Source organism: Chelonus insularis, unplaced genomic scaffold (assembly GCF_013357705.1).
Source record: "Chelonus insularis isolate UGA/USDA-ARS -01 unplaced genomic scaffold, ASM1335770v1 contig_88_pilon, whole genome shotgun sequence".
In the NCBI taxonomy this organism is placed as follows: Eukaryota; Metazoa; Arthropoda; class Insecta; order Hymenoptera; family Braconidae; genus Chelonus; species Chelonus insularis.
This window is the reverse complement of record NW_023276776.1, coordinates 3469516-3493820: the sequence shown is the minus strand read 5'-3', so window position 1 is coordinate 3493820 and position 24305 is coordinate 3469516. Positions and strand designations below refer to the sequence as shown.

Below are 24305 nucleotides of genomic sequence, written 5' to 3'. Positions count from 1 at the left end.
AATGCTTTTAACATTCAATAATTACTCATATTCTGCTAACAAATCATCTTTTCAACATTCCAATATGATAAAATTTTTCTTCATACATTTTTTCTGTTTTATCTACATGTAAACATATTTAAAATGACACATCAATTGTAACATTGTTTAAATATTCATGTTTTTTTTTGCATTACGTTTTATCTCCAAGAATATCCTTGACTCGGCATTTTCCCGGAAGAAAAGTCATCAAGAACGTGATGTCCGGCTCCAACTACAAAACGGAAAGTCAAGTTCCGGTGTGTGAAATTTATAAATAGTCACATGCGTGTATACTTTTTTTATCTTTTTTCTTGGCCATGTAGTTTAGCCCAAATGAGTAAGATAAATGTTTCACAAACTCATAGATCCTACCACATTGGACGCATGCGTCCATGTGTTGACCAGGACTAAGTTGTAGGTTAGAGTTACATCTGGTACAAACATGTAAATGCGTCAAGTTCTTGGAAATAACGACTAGACAATTGTGACGCAGAATGTCATAATCTGAGGATTATATCATGGAGGATAGGATGATGCAAAATTTCAATGGTTCTTTTATTCCAAATCCATCTCCATGTATCACAGCAGTTTTCATTTATCATCATATTAAGCTCATATAGGATTCATAAAAACCTTACATTTTGGCAAGGGACCAAAGCTTGAATCGTTTCTTTATTTGCTAAATACGCAGAATTGTAAGAGTCGTGTAATAGCATGAGATAATATGATGTGATGTTGTTCTAGTGGTTTGGTCATCAGTCGAGCAATTGTAATGTATAGTATGTGTGAACGTTAAAGCAAGTTTTGCATTTCATTACCCAAGTGACACATAACTGTGTACAATAATGTCCATAGCTGTCGGGAAGTAATGATGTCACAGCTAGTTATTAGTTGATATAATATGAGGGATATATATTTTTTTATAGTTTATGGGTTCCTGCTTGGTGCAGAAACTCATGATTGGTGGTTGAGCATTCGGGGTAACTCATTTTCTGTTGCCCACACCCTTTGCTTTGCTCTCTAGCCATCATGCGCCTTTCAAAGGGGATGAAATTCAAAGCAATTTCGTGCAATCATCCAATTCTGTCCAAGCTACATGGGTGTTCTGACTCTGTCACGTCCTCTGTCTGCTCAGGACACTCTCCTGCTCTGTCTCATTTCTTCAAAGGAGACAAATGGCTTCGTTACACTATCATTATGCTCATGACGATCTCCAGAGTTTCCCCAAATAATTATCTTCTCCATGACGTAATCCTTTCCATAATTGTATAAGATATACTTTGATCGAGATGCTTCCGACTATTTTTTGCCATAAATTTTTTATTTGTGTTTTTAATGCACTTTTCGTTCTGTTCAATAGTGAAAATAAGCTTAATGAACAATAAATATCTGAGTTAAATATTGACATATTAAATTTATTTAACAAATGATTGTGGTATTTTATAAAGAAAGAAAAAATTTTTGAGTCTTTTAGTAATGTCCCAAACACCCTGCACATTTTTCTGAAAAAGCAGGAGATTTGGTAAAATTTATAAAGGTATATCATTCATAGTCCTCCCTCTTTATATGACATTTTTTAAATTAAAGAAAAATATTTAACTTGAGAATGAAATATTTTTTCAAATAGTCATACAAAAATATCTTGATTATAACAATTTACTTAAAACAAATATTTTAACCGATAATCAATCTGATATTTCTTTTCAAAACTTTACTTAGACAAAAGTCCTTTCAATAACTATTAAATAGAAACAATTTGATTTATAATGAAGTAACAAAATAAATATTATCAAAAGTGTTATTAATTTTGAAAGTGATAATTTATTATTTCTCTCAGCATGTCTTACTTTATTTAAAAATATTTAATTTCTATAATTACAGTTAACTATTTTTAACCTTTGAATAATGATCATTATGCCATTTTTATTCACAAAATAAAATAAAACAATCAAGTATGACAAACATATACATTTTCATCTGATACGTAAGGTAGTATTATTGTATTAACTAAACTTTCTTGCTTTTCTTATATCATACTTCTTCTATTCTCTGATTGAATTGAGATGTCCCACCGATTGACAAAAAACAACTATCGATGAACAATGTCAGCTGTCTGAGTGGTTCTTTCTTGTTATCACTCCCCTTTTTACTTATTTACTTTTATTTTTTTTTTTTTTTACTCCATTTTTCTGAATGAAAGCCACAAAATGGTCATTGATTTATTACTATTTTTCATAAATAATTAAAAAAAAAATACAACTAAAAATTTGCAATGCTATATCATTAAATTATTAATTGAAAAATTATATTTTTGCTATAACAGAAAAATATATTTGAATACGTAAGACAAATACCTGTATTCAGGTTTCAGTATTGATGTGAGCTTTTAGTAAAGATCATCCCCTGGTCCACTCATTCGCCACGTTTAATCTAAGACCACCCTTGTTTGCTAAGTTTTAGGTTACAACTCGTCTAATGGATTATCTTTATATTCTATCACGCTTTGTCACTTATAAAATTATTTTTTCTTTCCTCGATTCCTTTTTCTCAATCTCTTTTTCTCTTTTAGATACTTATTGAAATTTTTCTTTTCTCTTTCACTTAAGGACGATCTCCAATTTTTTCCCCCCATCCCCAATACGACATTATTTTTTTTGTTTGTTCAACTTATTACATGACTTGCCATATAGCTCATTTTCACTAAAGTGAAGCTCAAAATTACTTTTAATGATATCTTAAATAATCAGATTTCTACATTTGGAAATTAAATAAATTATTCCAAGCAATTCACTTAAAATATTTCCCAACTTTCAACTGTTCAGGAGAATCATTATCGAATATATTTTATTATTCAATAAAACATAAAATAATGGATCATGAAGAAACATCAACTCTTGATGTTTCAATGAGCTCGTTAAACACATTTTTTAGGATACTGTTATTTTTTTTATGCTGATCGTAAATCTGATTAAATTGCGATCAATTAAGTGTTCTTTTTCGTCAAGTAATAAACTTGTTAAACAATAGTGAAAGCAGGGAAAAAAATTTTTTGAAGCTGATAATATTCATGTAGAGTTTTACAAAATTTCATTGATATGAGTAGAACATTATTTACAACATTAATTAAATATTTTCTGAACCAAAGAAGAAGTTTATTACACTATTTAGTAGAGTAGTTTATTCAATTGAATAATTTTATTTTTAGTAATTGATACTAAAGCAGGCTATGATGCATTATTAATTAAACAAAATAGCCTATTAAAATTAGTAGGACATGATCCTTAAGACCTCATGATAATAAGTCTGATCTATACCTAACCATACTTAAGTTGAATCGAATTCTGAACATTTCAATCGGGTAAATGCTCTGATACTCGATATCTTACCTGATTTATAAATGATTTGATTGAAAACTCAAAAGCATTGTAGTTTATTTGAATCTTCAATCTATCAATAGCTTATAAAGACTGTACAACTGATAAAAGAAGAAGTTGTAAAAGATCATTGAAAAAATTCCTTTAAGTACTTGTGAGGTTATGAGGGCACGAGGAATTACAGGTATACACGTATCCAGCATCGTTGAAGCGTCTCGAAACGTATATAAGAGATGAAAAGCAAGAAGAGAATCGAGAGGATCAGAGGCGCCAGAGCGTCGCGGCGCCACCCCCGGCGTCCGCCACGTTGCCGCCATACTCACCCTCTTGCAAAATTTCCCGTTCCTCCTCTCTATCTCTCTTGAAATCATTCTACAATCTCTCTATTGCGTCCTTGCCCTCTCCTATGGCCTCTACTCTGATACTGAACTCATTTTAACAACTGAATCAATTTGTTTACAATATTTTTATTTTTCTCAAATCTGATCAAATTTTTTCATCCCTATTCGATTGAAAAAAATATCTATTGTCGGAAAATAAATATTGAATACCTGTCAAACTATTTACTTTTATAGAAAATTTTGATAACCGATGCATGGAAGATAATATCAGGAGTATTGAAGATGATAAAGTCCAAAGTACTAAAATTAAAAAAAAAATTATTAAACAATTTTTTTAATAACTTTAGGTAATCACTGTAATATTAAGCATTATTTTATAATTTTGTGAAGTTTACCATCTTTAATTCTCTACCCCTGATATGTACTTGATAAAAAATATCAACTTAACCCTTTCAGTCTTGGTAATTAGTGTCACTAACTATTTCTATTCGAATTTATTTATTAAAATACACACCATCTAGTAAGGCTTTAAGTCCTAGATTTTTTTCTACTTTCTATGATACTTGGACCATAAGTGAAGCTTAAACAAAAATTATTTCCGATGTTAAAGCGTGACTGAAGGAGTCAATAAACAAAATATTTGATTAACAATGATCATGACAGAAATGATGATAATATAAAAAATAGATTCACTGAAAATTTCTAGTTATTAATATTTATTTTATTTTATTGATCATTTAATCGTTGTAATTTATTTATATTTATGCATAATGATTATTTATTCCGTTATTGCAGATTCAAAGTACAATCGATAGCAACGAGACCTGGAGAATTGGAATTGACCAGAATATAGGTAAGTTTAAATCATTCTATTCTATTATTTACTGTCTCTGAATTTTTTATCCTGTTATTTTTTTTTTTATCTATTTTCAGATAATAATTTACATAATAATTGAAGTATAGTTTATGGTACTTATACAATAAATGAGTAATAATATAAATAAAAGATAATATAAAATGGGAGATAGTAAATAATCGAATAAAAAAATATAAAAATGATTGCATGAGTCATAGAAGATAGGAAATTGCAGCTCAGTACTAAAAGAGGTTCGAGAGGTATGAGCCTGCCGTAAAATTCTCTACTCTCCCTTCGTTTTAGTTTCACTCTTTTGGACCTGATACACATAACATAGCTATAGACTTAGTAGTTCTGTACCACCTACCCAATATCGGAATACTTCCGCGCCGTAGACTTCTAAACATAACACTTAATTGCGACAAATATGGCCCGTAAAATTTGAATAGGCACGTGATGATGAGCGGAGAATCCAGAAAGAGCGTTGAGGGTTGGTCGGCTTGAAAATTCACCCCTATTGTTCTCTCTTCAAGACTTTGTGCGATTTTACAGAATTCAAGGTAAAATATTTTACCCTGTGAAAAATCAAAAATCTTTTTAATTTTTTTTTGTTAATTTTCTCCTCTAACAAATTGTTTGCATAGAAATTAAACAAATAAATAACTTTTAAGTTTGAATGAGAAAATGATGCAATGAATCGTAGCAACTTTATTTTTCTTATCAATTTTGTTTTTATAAATCATTTGTTTAGTCAACTATTATTATTTTAGTTTAGTCAATTATTATATATAAGTGATAAAAAAATATTTATTAACTATTACTCGTGGAAAAAATGAAATTATAAGTTTGACTGCTGTAATACTTATTTTATTTCTCTTTAATAAAAATTCTTCAAACACCTAAATGAAAGCTGTAAAAAAGCTGTAAAAAATACAATCGTGATCTTCAATATAAGACTTGAAATTTTTCTTTATTAGAGCTGAGTTTTTTAAAATTTAAGGATAGATTTTTAATAACAAAACAAAAAAATCAACAAATAGACCACAATTTATCCAGTGTTTTGATAGCTTATTGACTGACATTCCTTATCGGCTAATGTCAATCAAGCTGTACACGCTTGGACTTATCGATTCGATTAATCAGCTTGACAATGTACCCTCACATATAAACACCCTCTATCCTTAAAATTCCATTGATGCGTCGGCACTCATCGGCAATTTCCAACCGGAACGTCGACATTTCCACGTCCAATTGGGAATTGGATAAATGGATTTTGGAAATAGTCCAAATTTATCAAGAGCTGTAACAATAGAAACCAACAGCAAACTAGAGTCTAGGATTCGCGATATCATAAGGAAAGATCGTAGGCTGAAAATCTTAATGCAACGTAGAAGTTACAGAGATTTAGAGTTAGGACAAAAATTAGGGGTTGAAAATTAGTCGAGGGTTTCGCAAACTTGTTAGAGTTTGCTCACTAAGTTGAAAGCTTTCTCCAAGTATGGAAGAATGAAAATGATAAAATAGACACAAGAAAGTGATTCAGTTGTAAAACGATTGAATAGTTAAATAAAATAGCGTGGATATTTAATAGCAATAATTTCGGATATTTTAGTAGGTAAATTATTTTTCTAATCTAGTAGTCATAATTTTAAGCCTTATCTTCAGGTGCATTAATTATAAAATGAAAATAAAAAATTTGAACGTTATTGTTCAATACTTTGATAATCTTATTTTGAGTTGTGATATTTACAGCTTATTTTTTTTCGTATATCTACAGACATAAATGTTGTTTTCTGCATCTCAACTCTATCCCATATGAAGCTTGGCGCCAAACTGTCTGCTCAATTGCAATTGACCGTTCCATCAATTTTTCCTGTCTACTAAATGTCTATTTCAAATATTAAACTACCATTTCTTAAATTCCATCTAGCATTTTCACTTCATTCAGGGATCATTTTTTTTTCTATCGATTTATTTGATTCTTTTCTCTCATATTTGAAGCTTTCAATTAAAAGTTCTGTTATCAGGAAAAGTGATATTAGTTTAGTAAATTATTTAAAAAATCCAGAAACACGAAAAAGTATGAAAAGTTATTCAAAATGACATACAGAATATTTAGTTGATGAAAAATGATGATATTACCGGAGGAATTATTCTGTTATACAGATGTTTAAGCATAAAAGTTGGATGTCGACAGATGTCCAGAGTTGACTGGTCGATTCCGATTAATGATAAAGAAGAGGGTGCTATTGCGGATAACCATGCGATAACAATTTTCAACTTCGAAATGGACCAACGCCTGTTTCTAATTCTCCTGTGACCATTTATGAAATTGCGTGTGATCTTATCGGATTTATCGAAAGTTATTGGTTTTATAGACACCACCTGTTTTTTTTTCTTTTCAAGATGAAAGAAGAATTGATATAAAAATATTTCAACACAAAAAAACATGAAAAATCCACCCCATTATTCTTATTTTCAATAAGTAAAAATACGTCAATTATTTAAAGTAACATTAAATGTACTTTTGTCAGGAAAAAAAGAATAAATCTTTCTGATAAACATAAAAGATGGACATTTAAGAAAAAAAACAAACTCCATGATGTAAATTTACTCGGGAGGGGGTGTATTAAGTGTCTAGGGTGGGTTGAAATTTTGGAGGATGACGGAAGAGAGAACAAAAATGAGGGAAAACTGGATGTCACTCAGGAGCACGACGTGTAAGGCAATGGTCACTGTGGGGGGTGAATTGAGATGTACAGGCAATTTATGCAACGGCACTTTCGATAGGAAGTGAAGGGGATGGCTTCTGACTGCGTAACCGTAACTTAAACAAGAGGGTAGAAGACAGCTCCGGATAACTCCGGAAAGTTAGATTAAGAATTTCAAAAGATAAAATATTAGATAAATTTGTTATCAACAGAACAAAGTAAATAAAAAAATAAGGGAAGTAACATATTGATTAATTAATATAACAAATATCTATTACTCCATAGTACATCAATTAGAACAGAGACTCTATGATACCGGAAATGTTAGAGTATACAGAAAAAAATATTCTAGTAAATATTACTAGCATGGTAAATGATACAAATTGAATGATTAAAAGAATTAATAAAAAAAATAGATAAATTTTATAGTTATTCGAACCCTATTTCCTATTTAAGAATTTACATGGATATGTGAAGTTAGCCAACAATCGAAATATATCGAAAAAGTGAGTGATTTTTAACACACTATGAAGTGCATAAAAAGTGTCTAAAAATCATGCATAGTTTATTCATGAACATTTTAAATTGAACACATTTTATTCATTTTATTTTAACATGTCAGTGAAATCATTACTGCAAACCTAAACGTCTTAAAATAATACGCATAAAGCGTGTAATATTTAAAATTTTCATAAACCAACCATATATGATTTGCAGAGACATTTCAAATTTGTAAAAAATGTATAGTTTGTTCATGACATTTAACATTAAACAGTCTAAGCATGTAAAAAGTGCCCACAACAATAACACACTTGGATTTGTAAAGTGAATTCGTTAATTCAATTGGCATAGTAATTGCTCTATATACAATGTAAACCTAATTATAAACTACTTAATTAAATACTTCAAATGTGCAATAATTAATGATAAAATACTTAGAAACATTTTAATTTTTAATAGTAGTTATGATTTCAATAGATAATTATTCAATGGATAAATTGTTTATAAATTCTGTTCATTTTTAATTGTTTAGATTTAGGAAATCAAAGTGGATAATAGCAAGGGTGGTTTGAGGGTAGAAAGAGAGAAGGGGAAAATAAGGGGATGGATATCGTAAGTCCGCGTTATGTGATGCATCGGACCACAAGATTCTGCGGGACAATCCTCGAGAGAGATTAAAGTGGGGAGGGACGCATTGAGAGTAGGGTTGAAAGCGCGTTCTTATCCCTTACGCGGAGGGTGCACCAATGAGGGTGATATCTGCGCGCGCAAATAGAACAAATACTCGGCTGGGTGTCGCGCGCTAGGCTACAGACGCATCACTTCTTTGGCGACAGCCGTCGGGGTAACATCCTCGTTCTCTCTATCCTCGCGCTACCCTTTGTCTACTTTTCGTAATATTTTTCAATGTTCAACTGTTACTTTTATCTCTTCTACTTACTTTACAGTCTATTTTTAAATTGATTCCTTTGAACAGTGTTTACTGATTTTAAGTAATATTCAGTTATAAATGATTTGATAAATATTTTATTTGCCGTTTTGTGCCTCGATTTATTTTCGGTTGTCGCAATCGTTGTGCCTTACTATAGCCGTCCAAAATCATGTTGGTGCCAAATACAAAATAATTCTGTTGTGATTTCTTTTAATAACTTTATTCGTATTTACTCAATATACAATCGTTGGAAATAATTAATCCTCTTTCAAATTCCCGCGGAAAGTTTTAAATTTGCCGCGTGCCATTCAAAGTTTCGCGCGAAAAATTAAAAATCATTTATTATGTTTCCGTTGAATTTTTTTTTTCTCACCCAGTAGCCTTCGATTTTTTGTCGTTCGATAAAGAATCAAAAAACCGTCCCACACTTGTGCCTTTTTTATTATAAGGATTTTATTTTTCGAGTCACGAATTTTTTTTCAATATTCCTCTAAACTTAAATCTCTTTTTTTTCTCCTGTCAATTCCGTCCTTTATTTCTCCAAAGTTTCCAAGTATCCAAGTTCGATTTTTAAAACTGTTTAAAATAACGGAAAATAGTAAAGTAAAAAAACTGAAATAATAAGATAAAGAAAACAACATAAAACCATTGTCACCATGGAGATGTGGTAAGTTACAATTTCATTCGAATTATTTATTGAAAGTAATTTTTGCTTTTCTTTGATGCTTGAATAGAAAGTACTAGTACAAATATACGTAGAAAATGTGTTATTACGTTGATAAAAAGCTGTCAGGATTAGAGATATTTTGAGGGTGCAATAAATTATCAATGATTACCTTGAATAAAGGTATCATTTGAATTAAAGCAAATTACCAAAAAGTCCGGAGGGTTGTCGACAAAAAAGCTAATTACAGAATCGTAGTCAATTATCTAGAGGGAGTGAATTGAGAAGTGCTACTTAACATCTTGAAACCGAATATGATAATACTAGAGTAAATTTCCCTACCCGACAGAAGGGCTGAAAATACTTTGAATAAAATTAATAGAAATATATCCTGGGTAGAGAATGTAATTATTTATTTCTTCGGGAGCAAGGATAAGTGTAATGGAGCACAGGAATAGTACAGAATGAGGGTAAACAGTGTTATCTAGTCATGCTATTAATTTCACTCGCCTAAGATATCAGATTCTATCAATCCTAGGAACGAACCGTGAAAATTCTGTTTAAAATAGTTTTAGCTGTACATAAACTTATTCAATATATTTCTCTTCAGTGATCTGATAATAATTAATTCCAAGTAATGATGAAACTTATTTTATATCTAATTAATTAATACTTTTCTTTATCTATGTAAAGAGATAATTCAAAGTTTTGAAAACACATTGTTTAAAAGTGCTATTCACTTAGTGGAAACTAATCAAATTAAAATAATACAACCAATAGCTTTGAGAATTAATTTAAAAATTTTATAATAAATATTTTCGCTGTTCTAATAGACAGTTGAAAAGTTTTAATTCAATCAACGTAAAAAATTATTTAAATGTTTCAACAATATTTTAATCAAATAATTTCGACATTTTGTTATAAATTATTTGATAATATTAATTAATGAATTGAATGGAATAATTTAAATGTCTCAAAGGTCGCGTTACTAGGGCATTGATGCGCAAGAGCGATGAGCAGTAAGCACTTCAGTACGATTTCACCAATCTACCATTTCCCTTTCTGCTTGCTCTTGTGATTTTCTCCCTTCTCTCTGACCCCATGAATCCTTGGATCGTCGCGCAACCCCGGAAATAAGGGGTAGATTGCTCGCCGTTCTTCTCAGTTACGGTTTAAGCTTTGGCCATGTATGAACATATTTTCACGTTTCGTTTACGTTTTTATAATGTTTATATACTTGTCTATCAGCAACTACTTTAATTAACTAACATTAATTTATTTCTTTAACAAATCAATTCTCGAATGTGATATTAAAACAATTTTCATTATTTTCAAATAATTTTAAAATCTTTTGAATAATTTATTTTTATTATTAATTAATTAATATTCCAACATTAGTGATAATTAGTAGTTGATTCATCAGCATAAATTATCAATGAGCCTTTAGAATTTCTATCTGTGATTAACAAAGTGATATGTGAATACATTATTATATAATTAATCAATTCAATAAAGATATCTTTATTTAATTTAATTATTTAATAAAAATCATCATTAAACCATAGGCAAATTTTATTTACATCTTATTTATCATAAAGTAAGTTCATTACCGATCATTAATTTCTAAATTTTATTATTATTAATTATGTTATAAAAATTTATTAAAAATATCTCATGACTTTCAATTGCTTAGTAAATAAATAATTAAAAATATTGCTGCTAATATACGCGAAGTGAAGTGTTAAATAATATTGTTAGATACAAACAATTTAAAAAATATTTATCTATTGTTAATTGTTAAGAGAAATCGTTTTCTAATGGAAGACTATTCGTGCATGAGTTTTATTGGATTAATAAATTTTTTTTACACTCGAAGTCTTCATCGACCACGACGACGACATAATAAACCACTAAATAGATCATGGGTATTTAATATTAAATGTTTTAATAATATTAGAAATGCCTGAATTAGTGGTAATACTTTAAACCACACGAATCTTTAAACGGTTTATTTGCCAGTTGCCAATAAACTTGTGAAATAGTCTATGAAAATGAATTAAAGAGGATGAGTGGTCGATAAACTTGGGAAATGCAAAATAAAGTAATAAAATCGAACAGCAAAGTCAGGAAAAGTGATTAAAGTGTGCATTGAAGAATGAAAAGTAGATCAATATTTATTTTTTCTTTTTTTTTTTATAAGAAAATAACAGGGGAAAAAATATTAAAAGCAACATCTTTAATACCAATAGACATCTTATAAATAATAAATGATCAATATTGATTGATTATTTTCTTTTTCTAGCTTTTTGCCAAAAATAGACATGAAATTTATTCATTGAAATTCCTCATAATCCAATCAAATATTAATTTATCATAAAGAAAGTAATATTTTTAAAAAAACATTATCATCAAAGACATGTTTGATTTTGAGATAAATCTTTTATAAGCAATGAGATGTGAATTGGTAATGAATTAAATAATAATGGTTTTAATGCATTTATGAATTGATTCGAATGAGAAGTGGTTACGAAGGAGAAAAAAAAGGGAAAAAGTAAGGTAGAATAAAGGGGGAATACAACACTGTACAGCCCCTAGTTCGTTGATCTTGTTGAAGCTTGTATAATCATGTCTTGAAGGGGATATTAATCGTGAGAGCAATCAATGTCTTCGATTAATCGCCATTTGGGTGTCATCATTCACAGTTTCTATTCATTCTCGCGTGATAAATCCTAAATTATTGTTAATTATCATACCTTCACCGCATAATAAAACTTTTAGCAACTCAATTTTATCACAGGTTTAAAATTTATGATATAGAACATTTTTTTCCAACTTTTTCTTTATTGTTAAACAATAAAACAATTTTTTAGAGGATAAATTGATTATTATTTATGATAGATTGTTATGAAAGTCTGAAGTGCCTTTATAGTAGAGAGCTAGACTTTGGTTGAATTATTGAATTAGAAAAGTTGGGTCAAAAAGGTGAGAGAAAGGTAACGAAAAGTAGAGAAGATTTAAAGTACATATCTACTCTAAGAACCTCAAAACTTGCCAGTGATTTTATTTCTTACTAGAATACCGCATTACTCGTGTTATCGCAGTGGCTCGGTTATTCTTTGTACACTTTTACTTTTCTTTTTTCCTGTCATTTTTATACTTCCAAGAGTTAGTGACCATAAATTACCTTCTTTTATCTTCAAGAAATTTATGAACATGATAATACAACAATTATTTTTAATTTCTGAAAGATTATACTTCTTGATCATTTATGCAATTGCATATCTACTTATCCTTCCTTATTATCCTTCAACTAAGTAATAAAAATGAATTTAAAAGATCTATTAAATAATCTAAATATAATAGTTGATGTATCAATTCCAATGAATTGGTGTCAATTTATAACAAGACTATTTCAGTCATGATTTCACGACGATGTATTTGAAAATAAATATACTAATGAAGAAAGTGAAGGCTAAGAGAGTTGGAAATAGTGTGAAAAAAAGTGAGAGGGCAAGATGTAAAGAGTAAATGAATAAGGAGAGTAAGATGAAGGAAGGGGACGGAAATAAGGATCGGTTGTGCTTGAGTTTGACACAGTCAGAGCCAGCGTTGCTTGGCAACCTTTCTAAGGGTGGAAGAGTCACCATTGGCGTGGATACTTGCACCAAATTTTATGCCTTCGATAGCCTATGTATTAGAGAAAACTACCCCACACTATCAGATCCTCGTCTCTGATATCTCCAACACCACCTCTTGAAGGACATTCGAGTCAATGACCGAAAGAATTTGACAGTAATTGGGTATCTTTTTTTTTGTGGAACCACAAATCTAAGCAATACTTTTTCATTTCATATTAAAGTGACAATGTTATATACAATTAGTTTGCCATTTTTTATTTTTAAATTATTTATTTCAATTTAAATCTGCATTATTTTCTAATCATTAAAATTTTTTTTGTGAATTTACTTTACAGTTTCTGTTGAATTGGAATAAAAAATTTATTAAATTAAATCAATTAAAAAACTATGAACAGTTAAATAGAGAGTTGAACTGAAATTTATAATAAAAATATATTCTGTTAAATAAAAAGAACATTGGTCAATTTAATTAAAAATAAGTGGGGTTTTTCGAGATGTCGTGACTTTTATTAGGATTTTATGCGAATAGTTATGCAAATACAGGGGATAATGAAAGTAGCCTTGCATAGTAGCCGCACTAGTCATCCCATGAGATACTGAGCACGTGCCGTAGCATACGAATTGTTTATCTCAAATCGAAGGGGGTGGTAAATAACTTAATTGGTAACAGACGAGACAATTTATTTTTATTAGTCCATCGACCCCTTTAAGTACATAGCTAAGTAATTCTATGCATCCCTTGAAGCCTTGTCTCTTACACAGCTGTGCAGACTGGTAGGTTAATTCAACGGGTAAATGAAGTGCCAAGCCACCAACTCGATCGATATATAGATTTACAAGTAGAGTTTCTACTTCCTGGGGCTTCAAGTCATCGTAGTTATCAGTCTCTTATTCTTCTCCTTTTTCTCATTCTTTTTATTTTTCCCTTTTACTATTTTATGCTTAATACTTTCTACCACAGAAACATTCCGGTCTAGTAATTTGTTAAAATTAAGTTGTAATAAATTTTTTTTACCTCTTACTTTAGGCCAAAATAGCATTCATTATCCTTAATTGAATTTTTCACTTATTCCCATTGTTTCGTATTATTTCCTTCCTATTTAAACTTTTAAGAGTTTCTTTCACTCAATTTGATAATTATATTGATTGATAAGATACTTCATTCAAAAAATTCAGCAATTCTATTTACTGGACTTCTATTTCTGTTTTCCTTTCAACTAATCAATTGACATGTTTTGCTTTCAGTCAAGTGATTCTGAGAGCTTTTATACACGAAGAAAATCACCTGATACAGTCACAATGGCTACTCTTTCATTGCGGATTTCCATTCCGGAAAAGAATGCGACCAAAATGATGCAATTTGATCCAAGTACGTCAGTATTTGATGCGTGTAAAATCATCCGAGAGAAATTAGCTGAAGCTACTAATATGGGACAACGTAAGTATTTTATTTGAATTTTATTTTTTTATGAAAAAGTTAGAGTTTTTTAAGTAATTATTTTATTTTTAATTCAACAGCTAAAGACTATGGGCTATTTCTTTCTGATGAAGATGCGAAGAAAGGTGTTTGGCTGGAACCAGGACGTAACTTGGACTATTATATCTTACGAAACGGCGATTTGTTAGAATATCGTCGAAAACTACGAACCCTTCGAGTACGAATGTTGGATGGAACTCTTAAAACTCTGTTAGTTGATGATAGTCAACCTGTTGCTAATTTGATGGTTGTAATCTGTACAAAAATTGGCATCACCAATCATGATGAGTATTCATTAGTTCGAGAATTTATTGATGAAGAAACGGAAAATCAAAAACCCGGTAATTTTGGTACTTTAACATTAAAAAGACGAAAGGAAGATAAAGGTGAGAGAGATGCTAAAATGGATCAATTGAGAAAGAAATTAAAAACTGATGATGAAATGAATTGGGTTGATCCAAGTAAAACATTAAGAGAACAAGGCATTGATGAATCTGAAACAGTTTTGCTACGCAGAAAGTATTTCTTTTCTGATCAAAATATTGACAGTCGTGATCCAGTCCAACTCTCTTTGCTTTATGTCCAAGCACGAGATGCTATTTTGGATGGAACTCATCCAGTTACTCAAGAGAAAGCTTGTACATTTGCTGGAATTCAATGTCAAATTCAATTTGGTGATCATAAGGAAGATAAACACAAGCCTGGATTCCTCGACCTAAAAGAATTCCTTCCTCAATCTTACGTCAAAGTTAAAGGAATTGAAAAAAAAGTTTTTGCTGAGCACAAAAAACACATTGGGCTTTCGGAGTTGGATGCCAAAGTACTTTACACGAAAACAGCAAGATCTTTAAGCACTTATGGGCTAACTTTCTTTTTAGTTAAAGAAAAAATGGTTGGTAAAAATAAACTTGTGCCTAGACTTTTGGGAGTCACCAAGGATTCAGTTTTGAGATTAGATGAAAGAACAAAAGAAATTTTAAAAACGTGGCCTTTAACTACAGTTAGACGATGGGGAGCATCTCCTAATACTTTTACTCTTGATTTTGGTGACTATTCAGATCAGTACTACAGTGTTCAAACAACAGAAGCTGAACAAATTGTTCAACTTATTTCTGGATATATTGATATTATTTTGAAGAAACAAAAATCCAAGGAACATTTTGGAATTGAAGGTGATGAAGGATCTACCATGGTTGAAGACAGTGTCTCTCCGCTCAAGTAAGTTTAGAAGATTCATTTTGTTACAGTAAATAGATTATAGTTAGTTGTTTGATAACACTGATTTAATTAGCAAGTTATTAGTATTGTTATTATGCTACTACTTGTGTGTTAGATTAGATCTTGGAGAACTATTTAGTCAATGTGTCTCTAATGACAACGTAAAGTTTCATTCAAAATACGATAGACAAAAGGTTTCTTTTAGTAATTTATAACATAGTTTAATACAAATTAAATTTTTAAATTAAACATTTATTCAACTATTATTGGTTAATTTGAAAGTCACTTCAAAGCAATGGAAGAATTCTTACGAATTCAGAGAGAAAAATACCGCAAAAATTACAAGTCAAGTAACATTTTAAAAAATCGAAAAGCTTTTTTCTCAAAGCCAAAGACGAGAAATAATACTGGTACCGTCGGTTTTGTTTGCTTAGGGCGACTATCATGCAACATGAGACTAGTAACGTGGGAAAAGGAAGTGTGGAAGCTGTTTCTGTGGCTATTCCTGCTGTCATGAGAGTTGGTGGTGATGGTAAGCATCTTTGAACTCGTATTCGACTGACCAGTGTCCAGTGTCTAGCATCGATCGATCAAAACCAGAAAAGTCCGGTTTGGAGACATCTAAATGATCACGTTTTTCTGTACAGAAGCACTTGGTGTTTTTCTTTTTTGCAATTTGATCTTGGCATTACTTTCTTTTGTATATAAGTAAATGCTCAATTGCTCAAACGCTATTTATAGTAGATTTAGGTAATTTATACCAAGCAAACAGGATATCAATCGGAGCTAGATGGACCTTTGTAAAATATTATGTGTTTTCTAAAGCTAGATCTGCATGATAAATATTTCAGGAGCTCGACCTTATGGAACTGGACACATGGGAAGTGCCCAGTACACTACCATCAGCGGACAAGTTAATATTGCTCATGCACCTCCAATGGTAAGGATAGGATTGAATTTCAAAGTTACATTTAGTCAAAACTCCAAAAAATGAGTTTAGAAAACTGTTTAATATTTTACCATTTAATTATTTATTTTTGTCGAATAACTGTTGAATATTTTTATTTAAAAATTGATTGGTTAACTCATTTTTCGAGTAAATTGACTATTTTAATTTTAAAGTAACCTTCTATTTACTATATAATTTAGTTAATTAAGATATATTTTTGAAATAGAAGGTTTCTTGTGTGTTAATTAAATGTTAGCAGCTTCAAACCAGCTATGAAAAAATGTTTAGCCGCGTTTTATTTGGCAAAAAAACTTTTTTCGGACAATATTATTTTGTAATTGATTATTCAATTTATTTTTCATGCTAGGCACCTTCTTTTACGGATCCAACGTAGGTACCAAAAAATTCCTGAATTTTTTATGTTTATTTTCAAAAAGTGAAAATGAAAAAATTTTATTAATTTTTCTTTCAATTCCAAAATATTTTAATAAATATACTCATAAAGTTTGAATAATTATCATTAATTTAAATTGATTAAAATTTTTTTTTCATTCAAATTATATATGTTATTATTTATTCAAATAAAATTCCTAAGAGGTAATAAAAAATTATTACTAGATGTTAAAATTAGTTAACATCAAGTAAAATGAATATTCATGTATTGATCATTTATCGTTTTAGAAAATGAATAAGAATTATTTAATTGGAAAAAAAACAAAAATTTCATAATTGTTTTGGTATTATTTCGAAAGTGAATATTTGAACGAAAATTAATTCATTATACAGGTTCAACAAACTAAGGTCACTTCAGTTCTCTCTGAACCTCAAAGAGCTCTGTTATCAACAATCACAGCTGGACATGAGGTGATCCACATTGCAGAAACAGAATTGACAACGAAAGCTCAATTACCAGAGCTTGGCAATGATCCTGCTTCGCTAAAATGGATCGCTCAAACAATGGTGACTCACAAACAAAATGTGGGTACTCAGATTGCCGAAATGAATGCTGCTACGGCTCAAGTTGTGACTTTGACCTCAGGATCAGCTGAAGAAGTTGATCACACTGCTGTAGGCGAAGCTATTTCAACAATTGCTACGAATATACCAGAAATGACAAAAGGAGTACGAATGATTGCTGCTTTAATGGACGATGATAAGTCTGGAGATCATCTATTGGATGCTGCTCGAAAACTTTGCACTGCTTTTTCGGATTTACTGAAAGCTACTGAACCAGAAACTAAAGAGGTAAATAGAGGAAATAATTTTCACTTTACTAACTCACTCTTTCTTCAAATATTTTCAAACTTAAATATCTCTTTTTTTTATCTTTTATTATCATAAAATATCAAAAGATTTTCCTGTCCACAGCCTTTCTATATTACTTCAACGTTATATGGACAATATGTAAGAAGCCTTTGCTTCCTAACTTTTTTTTTGAATTCGCTAAATAATAGAATTTCTGTCAATACTTTATTGCTAATCTTATATTAATTTGGAAGTTATTCGAAATTTATTTAATTTTTATTAATTACGTTAATTTTTTTTTAGCCCCGACAAAATCTACTGAATGCAGCATCTCGAGTAGGAGAAGCATCTCACCAAGTTCTAACAACAATTGGTGAAGAAAATGACTCGAATCGTGAACTTCAGGATACGCTTTTAGCTCTGGCTAAAGCTGTAGCCAACACAACAGCAGCATTAGTTTTGAAAGCTCGAAATATCGCAGCAACTTGTGAAGACTCTCAGACTCAAAACCGGGTAATTTCAGCCGCAACTCAGTGTGCCCTAGCAACATCTCAATTGGTAGCATGTGCTAAAGTGGTCGCTCCAACTCTTCAATCTCCAGCATGTCAAACCCAATTAATGAACGCAGTTCGAGAAGTCACGAAAGCCGTAGAAAATCTAGTAGACGTTTGTAATGAGACTTGTAGTGATGAAAATCTTCTGAAGGAACTCAGTGCAGCAGCTGCAGAAGTTAGTAGGACTTTAAACGACTTATTAAGTCATATTAGAACTGCTACGAAATCTGGAGAACGTGCGAAAGAGGTTGTTCACGAAGGAGCAGTAGAAACAATCATTACTGCAACTGAAAGACTATTTTCTTCTAGTGGAGATGCTGGTGAAATGGTTCGTCAAGCTAGAATTGTTGGTCAAGCAACAGCTCAATTGATTCAAAGTATTAAGGGTGAAGCCGAAAGACAAACAGACACAGAACAACAAAGAAGACTTTTAGCTGCTGCTAAGACTCTTGCTGATGCAACAGCGAAAATGGTAGAAGCAGCAAGACAGTGTGCTTCATCACCACATGATTCTAAAATGCAAGATCAATTAAAATCTGCTGCTGAAGAATTAAGAGTTGCTACCAGTGCTGCTACAACACCTTCATTAAGAAGAAAAGTTACAAAAGCTGAAGAAATTATTGTTGATAAATCTTTATTTTCCAGAGCAGCTCAGTCAATCCATGCTGGATGTGAAAAATTAATTAATCCTAACAGTACTAAACAGCAAATCTTAGAAGCTGCTACTATGATTGCAAAACATACTAGTGCCTTGTGTAATGCCTGCAGACATGCTTCAAGTAAAACCAATGATCCTGTCTCTAAACGACATTATGTGAAGTCAGCAAAAGATGTAGCTAACTCTACTGCTAATTTGGTCAAAGAAATTAAGGCTTTGGATAAAGATTATTGTGAAATGAACCGAGAAAAATGTTCTGACGCAACTAAACCTCTTTTAGAAGCTGTTGATAATTTATGTGCTTTTGCTGGTTGCACAGAATACATCAGAACTGTTACACATGTTCAAGAAACTATTACAGGCCCAGAGAAAGCTATTATTGATGGAGCTTGTGCTATGGTTCAAGCAGCAAAGAGTCTTCAAGCAAGTCCAAAAGATGAACCTACATGGCAACTATTGGCTCATCACAGTAAGAGTGTGAGTGATTCTATCAAGACTTTGGTTGCTTCGATCAGAGACAAGAGTCCAGGAGCTGATGAATGTGATATTGCCATTGAAAAATTAATTGCCAGAATTAAAGAATTAGATTCTGCTACTTTGAGTGTAGTTTCACAAAGTTTAGTGCAAAGACATGAGAACTCTCAAGAAGGATTTATTGAAGAGATGGATCAAAGTGTTGCTGAGTTATTAAATAAATTGGAACCATTGAGAGCATCTGCTAAATATGAAGCTGATAGTATTGGACCTTGTGTTCAAGCAGTTGCTAACTGTTGTGAACCACTAGTTACAGCAGCTATTGGCGCTGCATCTAACATGGTCAGTTCTAAACAACAAACTGTACTTCTGGATCAAACTAAAACCGTTGCCGAGTCAACACTTCAACTAGTTTACATCACTAAAGAGGCTGCAGGCAACCCAGAAGCTGTTGCACTTCACTCTGAAATTGATGAAAGCGTAGAGTGTACTAAAGATGCATTGAGAGATCTGAACAGCACTTTGGAATCCATTTCTACGTCTCATGGAATTGTCACTGGTCTAATTGAAACCATTTCTAGAGCTATGATGAGATTGGAAGAAACAAGAATATCAGACTCTGTTGATTCGTATGTTGATTATCAAACCAGAATGGTTGAAGCAGCGAAGGAAATTGCTAGAATCGCTCAAGAGATGTCCACAAAATCCAGTACTGATGCATCAAGGCTAGGCCCTTTGGCTGTAGATATTTCACATAAGTATACTCAGCTTGCCAGAGATACTTTGGGCGCTTCAGCTGCTGCCTCGACTGCTGAAGTATCAACAAGACTCCGAAATGGAGTTCAGGAGTTAGGCAGAGCTTGTGCTGATATTGTTCGAGCTGCTGGAATTTGTCAGTTGTCTCCAAAAGATTCTTATGCTCAACGAGAAGTCTCAGAACAAGGTAAAATTGTAACAGAACGAGTTTCTCAGGTCTTAGCAGCTTTACAAGCTGGATCAAGAGGTACTCAAGCGTGTATTAATGCTGCTAGTACGGTTTCCGGTATTATTGGAGACCTCGATACCACAATTATGTTTGCTACAGCTGGTACTCTTCATGCTGAGAATGAAGGAGATACTTTTGCTGATCATCGAGAAAATATTTTAAAAACTGCTAAAGCTTTAGTTGAAGATACTAAAACTCTAGTAGCTGGAGCAGCTTCTTCTCAAGAACAACTAGCTGTTGCTGCTCAAAATGCAGTTTCTACCATTGTACAACTAGCAGAAGTGGTAAAATATGGTGCTGCAAGTCTTGGAAGTCAAAATTTCGAGGCACAAGTGATGTTAATCAATGCAGTTAGAGATGTTGCTTCAGCCCTTGGTGATTTAATTCATGCTACAAAAGCAGCAAGTGGAAAACCAATCAACGATCCTAGTATGGCTCATCTCAAAGATTCTGCTAAGGTGAGTTTATCTTTGAATTTTATTTTTTTATAAAATTTACTTTTAACTGACACATTATTCGGAATAATGGCTTTATTAATCATTTTTTGGCTTTATTGAAGGTAAAGTATTTTATTAACTACTAATTTAAAATCAATCAACTAATTTTTTATATTTCTTCATTATTCAACTATCGTTATCAGATTCTCAAATCAAATTTTTAAAATCTAATTATTTTAATGGTGATAATATTATTAATAATTATCTGCAACAAAAGCAGCATTTTTTATTATAACAGTATAAAACATTTATCATATTGAACCATCACGTAGTAAATTTATTCTTTCATAATAATCATTTTTATCTCATTAATTAACATTATCTTTCATCTTTTGTGGGTGGACTTTAATTCACTAGATTGCTAACAGATTTACAAAAAAAAACTACACACAAATCAGACAAAAAATAATTTATTATAATCTTCCAAAATGAAGATTATTGAAACAATTGAGCTTGTTGAAAATGAATCAAAAATTAAAAATAACAACAATTAGGCCAAACGGGACAAAAAGAGGAAAAACAAAAATTCGTCGGTTTTAAAAATTAAAGTCCATCACAAAATTAATTTTAATCGATTAAAAGTTTTCTACTATTGTGTGTCGCAAGTTAATATTATATTTATTTATAATTTTTTAGACGTTTTTAGTTTACTCCTTATTATGTAAATAATTTTTAGAATGAGCTGTCTCTTATTATTTCACGTATAGCCATCTTGTATAATTTGCTTCTATTTATTTTATCTCTATATTAAATTTTCTTATTTATATAAAAGAATATTCAAATGTAAAGAATTCGGTGGACTTTGATTTTTGAAACGACGGATTTTTGAACGCTGCAATTAGGTAATTGAACGACAGCTGCAGCAGCAGATTTTTCCATTGGCGGGTGACACTGGAGGCTCCGAGTCTGATTGGATAGTCTCTGACCAAGAAGAGGAACTTATGCGACTTCTGTCATCCTCAGACAACACACAATCTGCCTACGAACAACCTTTCGATCTTCTGCCACTTATGTAGTCCTTTGTGAAAGAATCCCTTCTTTTCTATTCATTTTTATCCTATTTTATACTTTTTTTAAAGTACTTTTCATATAAATTTGTTCCTCACTATATATTATTGATAATTATATTGAGGCAAATTTTTTTTTATAATTTTATAACCAAATGAAGTTCCTTTTGATATCTAAATATATCTATCAAATTTGTAGCGTCAATAAAAATTTATAACATCAGAAAAAAATCGACAACTTTACGCAACCTTAAGTAATATTCATTCATTATCCATTTATTCGTATCATAGATAACTGAAATTAGAAAGGCAAAAATTACAATTTGTGAACAACTCGTAAAATTAAAGAAAAAAAAAAGGTGTTAGGTATGTACAATCAATGTCAGATTGTTGTGTTTTGTTAACAAGAAGTATTGCTAGGGCGGTGACTAACAATATCCCGGGAGCCCTGAGGAAAAATTCCCATCCTGCGACGTTGACCAAACTAAAATTCAGCTTTAATGTCGGTGTCAATTGACAGACTCACAAACATATTAATCCCTGCTTTTTTCAGGGTTTAATTGAGGAGAACTAACAGCATTTATAAATTAATAATCAAAAATATTTTTATTAAATCAATGAAAATTAATATTTGATATTTTTTATCAATAGGTAATGGTAACAAATGTGACATCATTACTCAAGACAGTCAAAGCAGTGGAAGATGAACATACACGAGGTACAAGAGCTCTTGAGTCAACGATTGAAGCAATTGGTCAAGAAATTCGAGCACTAAACACACCAGATGGTCAAAGACAAAATGTAACTCCAGAAGATTTAGTAAGATGTACAAAAAGCATTACGATTTCAACAGCAAAAGCAGTGGCAGCTGGAAATAGCTGTAAGCAAGATGATATCATAGCAGCAGCAAACATGGGTCGAAAATCAATCAGTGACATGTTGGCAATCTGTAAATCTGCGGCTTATCAATGTACAGAAACAGCTGAATTAAGAGAACGCACTATTCAAGCTGGTCATGATGTTGCATTAAACTATCGTGAATTACTCCAAGTTATTTTACAAATTGCATCAAGAGCTGGTGATGCTAAACATGCATTACCTATCATTTCAAGGAAAATAGCTCAGAGTGTAACAGAATTAGTTGCTGTTGCTGAATTATTGAAGGGAACAGATTGGGTTGATCCAGATGATCCGACTGTCATAGCTGAAAATGAATTACTTGGAGCAGCTGCTAGTATTGATGCTGCTGCTAAAAAACTAGCCAGTTTGAGACCAAGACGAAGTATTCAGGTAAAAAAATAACTATCTTCGATTGAGAAATTAAATTACAACTTGATTTTAAGCATACTACTGTATTACCCTAAGATATGTTTGATATTCTGGTTGTTTTCATTAATAATCGACCAGGAATCAAACATATTATTATGGTGAGCAGATATTTCTTCGATAAAAATTTTATATAGAAATTTATTCTACCAAATAATGTCAAAAATGAGAATATTCTCAAGTCCTTTTTTAATCAGTTCGAAGTTAAAATTAGCTTGTTTTTTTTTCACAGGAAACTTCTGAAGATATGAACTTTGACGAAATGATTCTCGAAGCAGCAAAATCTATTGCTGCAGCAACATCAGCGCTTATCAAAGCTGCCAGTGCAGCGCAAAGAGAACTCATAGCTACTGGAAAAGTAGCAAGAACTCCTCTAACATCATCTGACGATGGTCAATGGTCTGAAGGATTAATATCTGCGGCTCGTCTAGTAGCAGCAGCAACTCACAGTTTAGTAGAATCAGCAAATGCTTTGGTTCAAGGTGTCTCTTCTGAGGAAAAACTTATTTCGAGTGCTAAACAAGTTGCTAGTAGTACTGCTCAACTGTTGGTAGCTTGCAAAGTTAAAGCAGATCCTGATAGTGAAAGCACTAAACGTCTTCAAGCAGCAGGAAATGCAGTAAAACGAGCAACAGATAATTTAGTACGTGCTGCTCAACAAGCTATTCAGCAAGAAGAAGAAAGATCTCTAGTTTTAAATAAAAGAATGGTTGGAGGTATTGCTCAAGAAATAAATGCTAGGTCTGAGGTTCTTAGAATTGAAAAAGAGCTAGAAGAAGCACGAGGAAGATTGACAGCGATCAGACAAGCCAAATATAAGAACAAACCTGATTATTCGGATGCTGATGATACTGATCAAAGCGGGTATGATAATATTT

The 24305-nt window shown here is 31.4% G+C and overlaps 1 protein-coding gene across 2 annotated transcripts in view; it reads left to right on the top strand.

The window, feature by feature from the left end:
• rhea (Talin_middle and talin-RS domain-containing protein rhea) overlaps positions 1-24305 on the top strand; it is a 29859-nt gene that overhangs the window by 1598 nt on the left and 3956 nt on the right. The window contains exons 3-11 of one of the 2 annotated variants that reach the window (XM_035091731.1): positions 4532-4589; positions 14283-14475; positions 14556-15732; positions 16167-16264; positions 16584-16672; positions 17468-17926; positions 18230-21055; positions 22753-23391; positions 23660-24291. In XM_035091731.1, coding sequence (XP_034947622.1) covers positions 14337-14475; positions 14556-15732; positions 16167-16264; positions 16584-16672; positions 17468-17926; positions 18230-21055; positions 22753-23391; positions 23660-24291 — 6059 coding nt within the window. In that variant the 5' untranslated portion in view covers positions 4532-4589; positions 14283-14336. Of the gene's footprint in view, positions 1-4531; positions 4590-14282; positions 14476-14555; positions 15733-16166; positions 16265-16583; positions 16673-17467; positions 17927-18229; positions 21056-21936; positions 22683-22752; positions 23392-23659; positions 24292-24305 lie in introns of those variants that run through there. The other variant, XM_035091732.1, reaches the window with a different exon arrangement.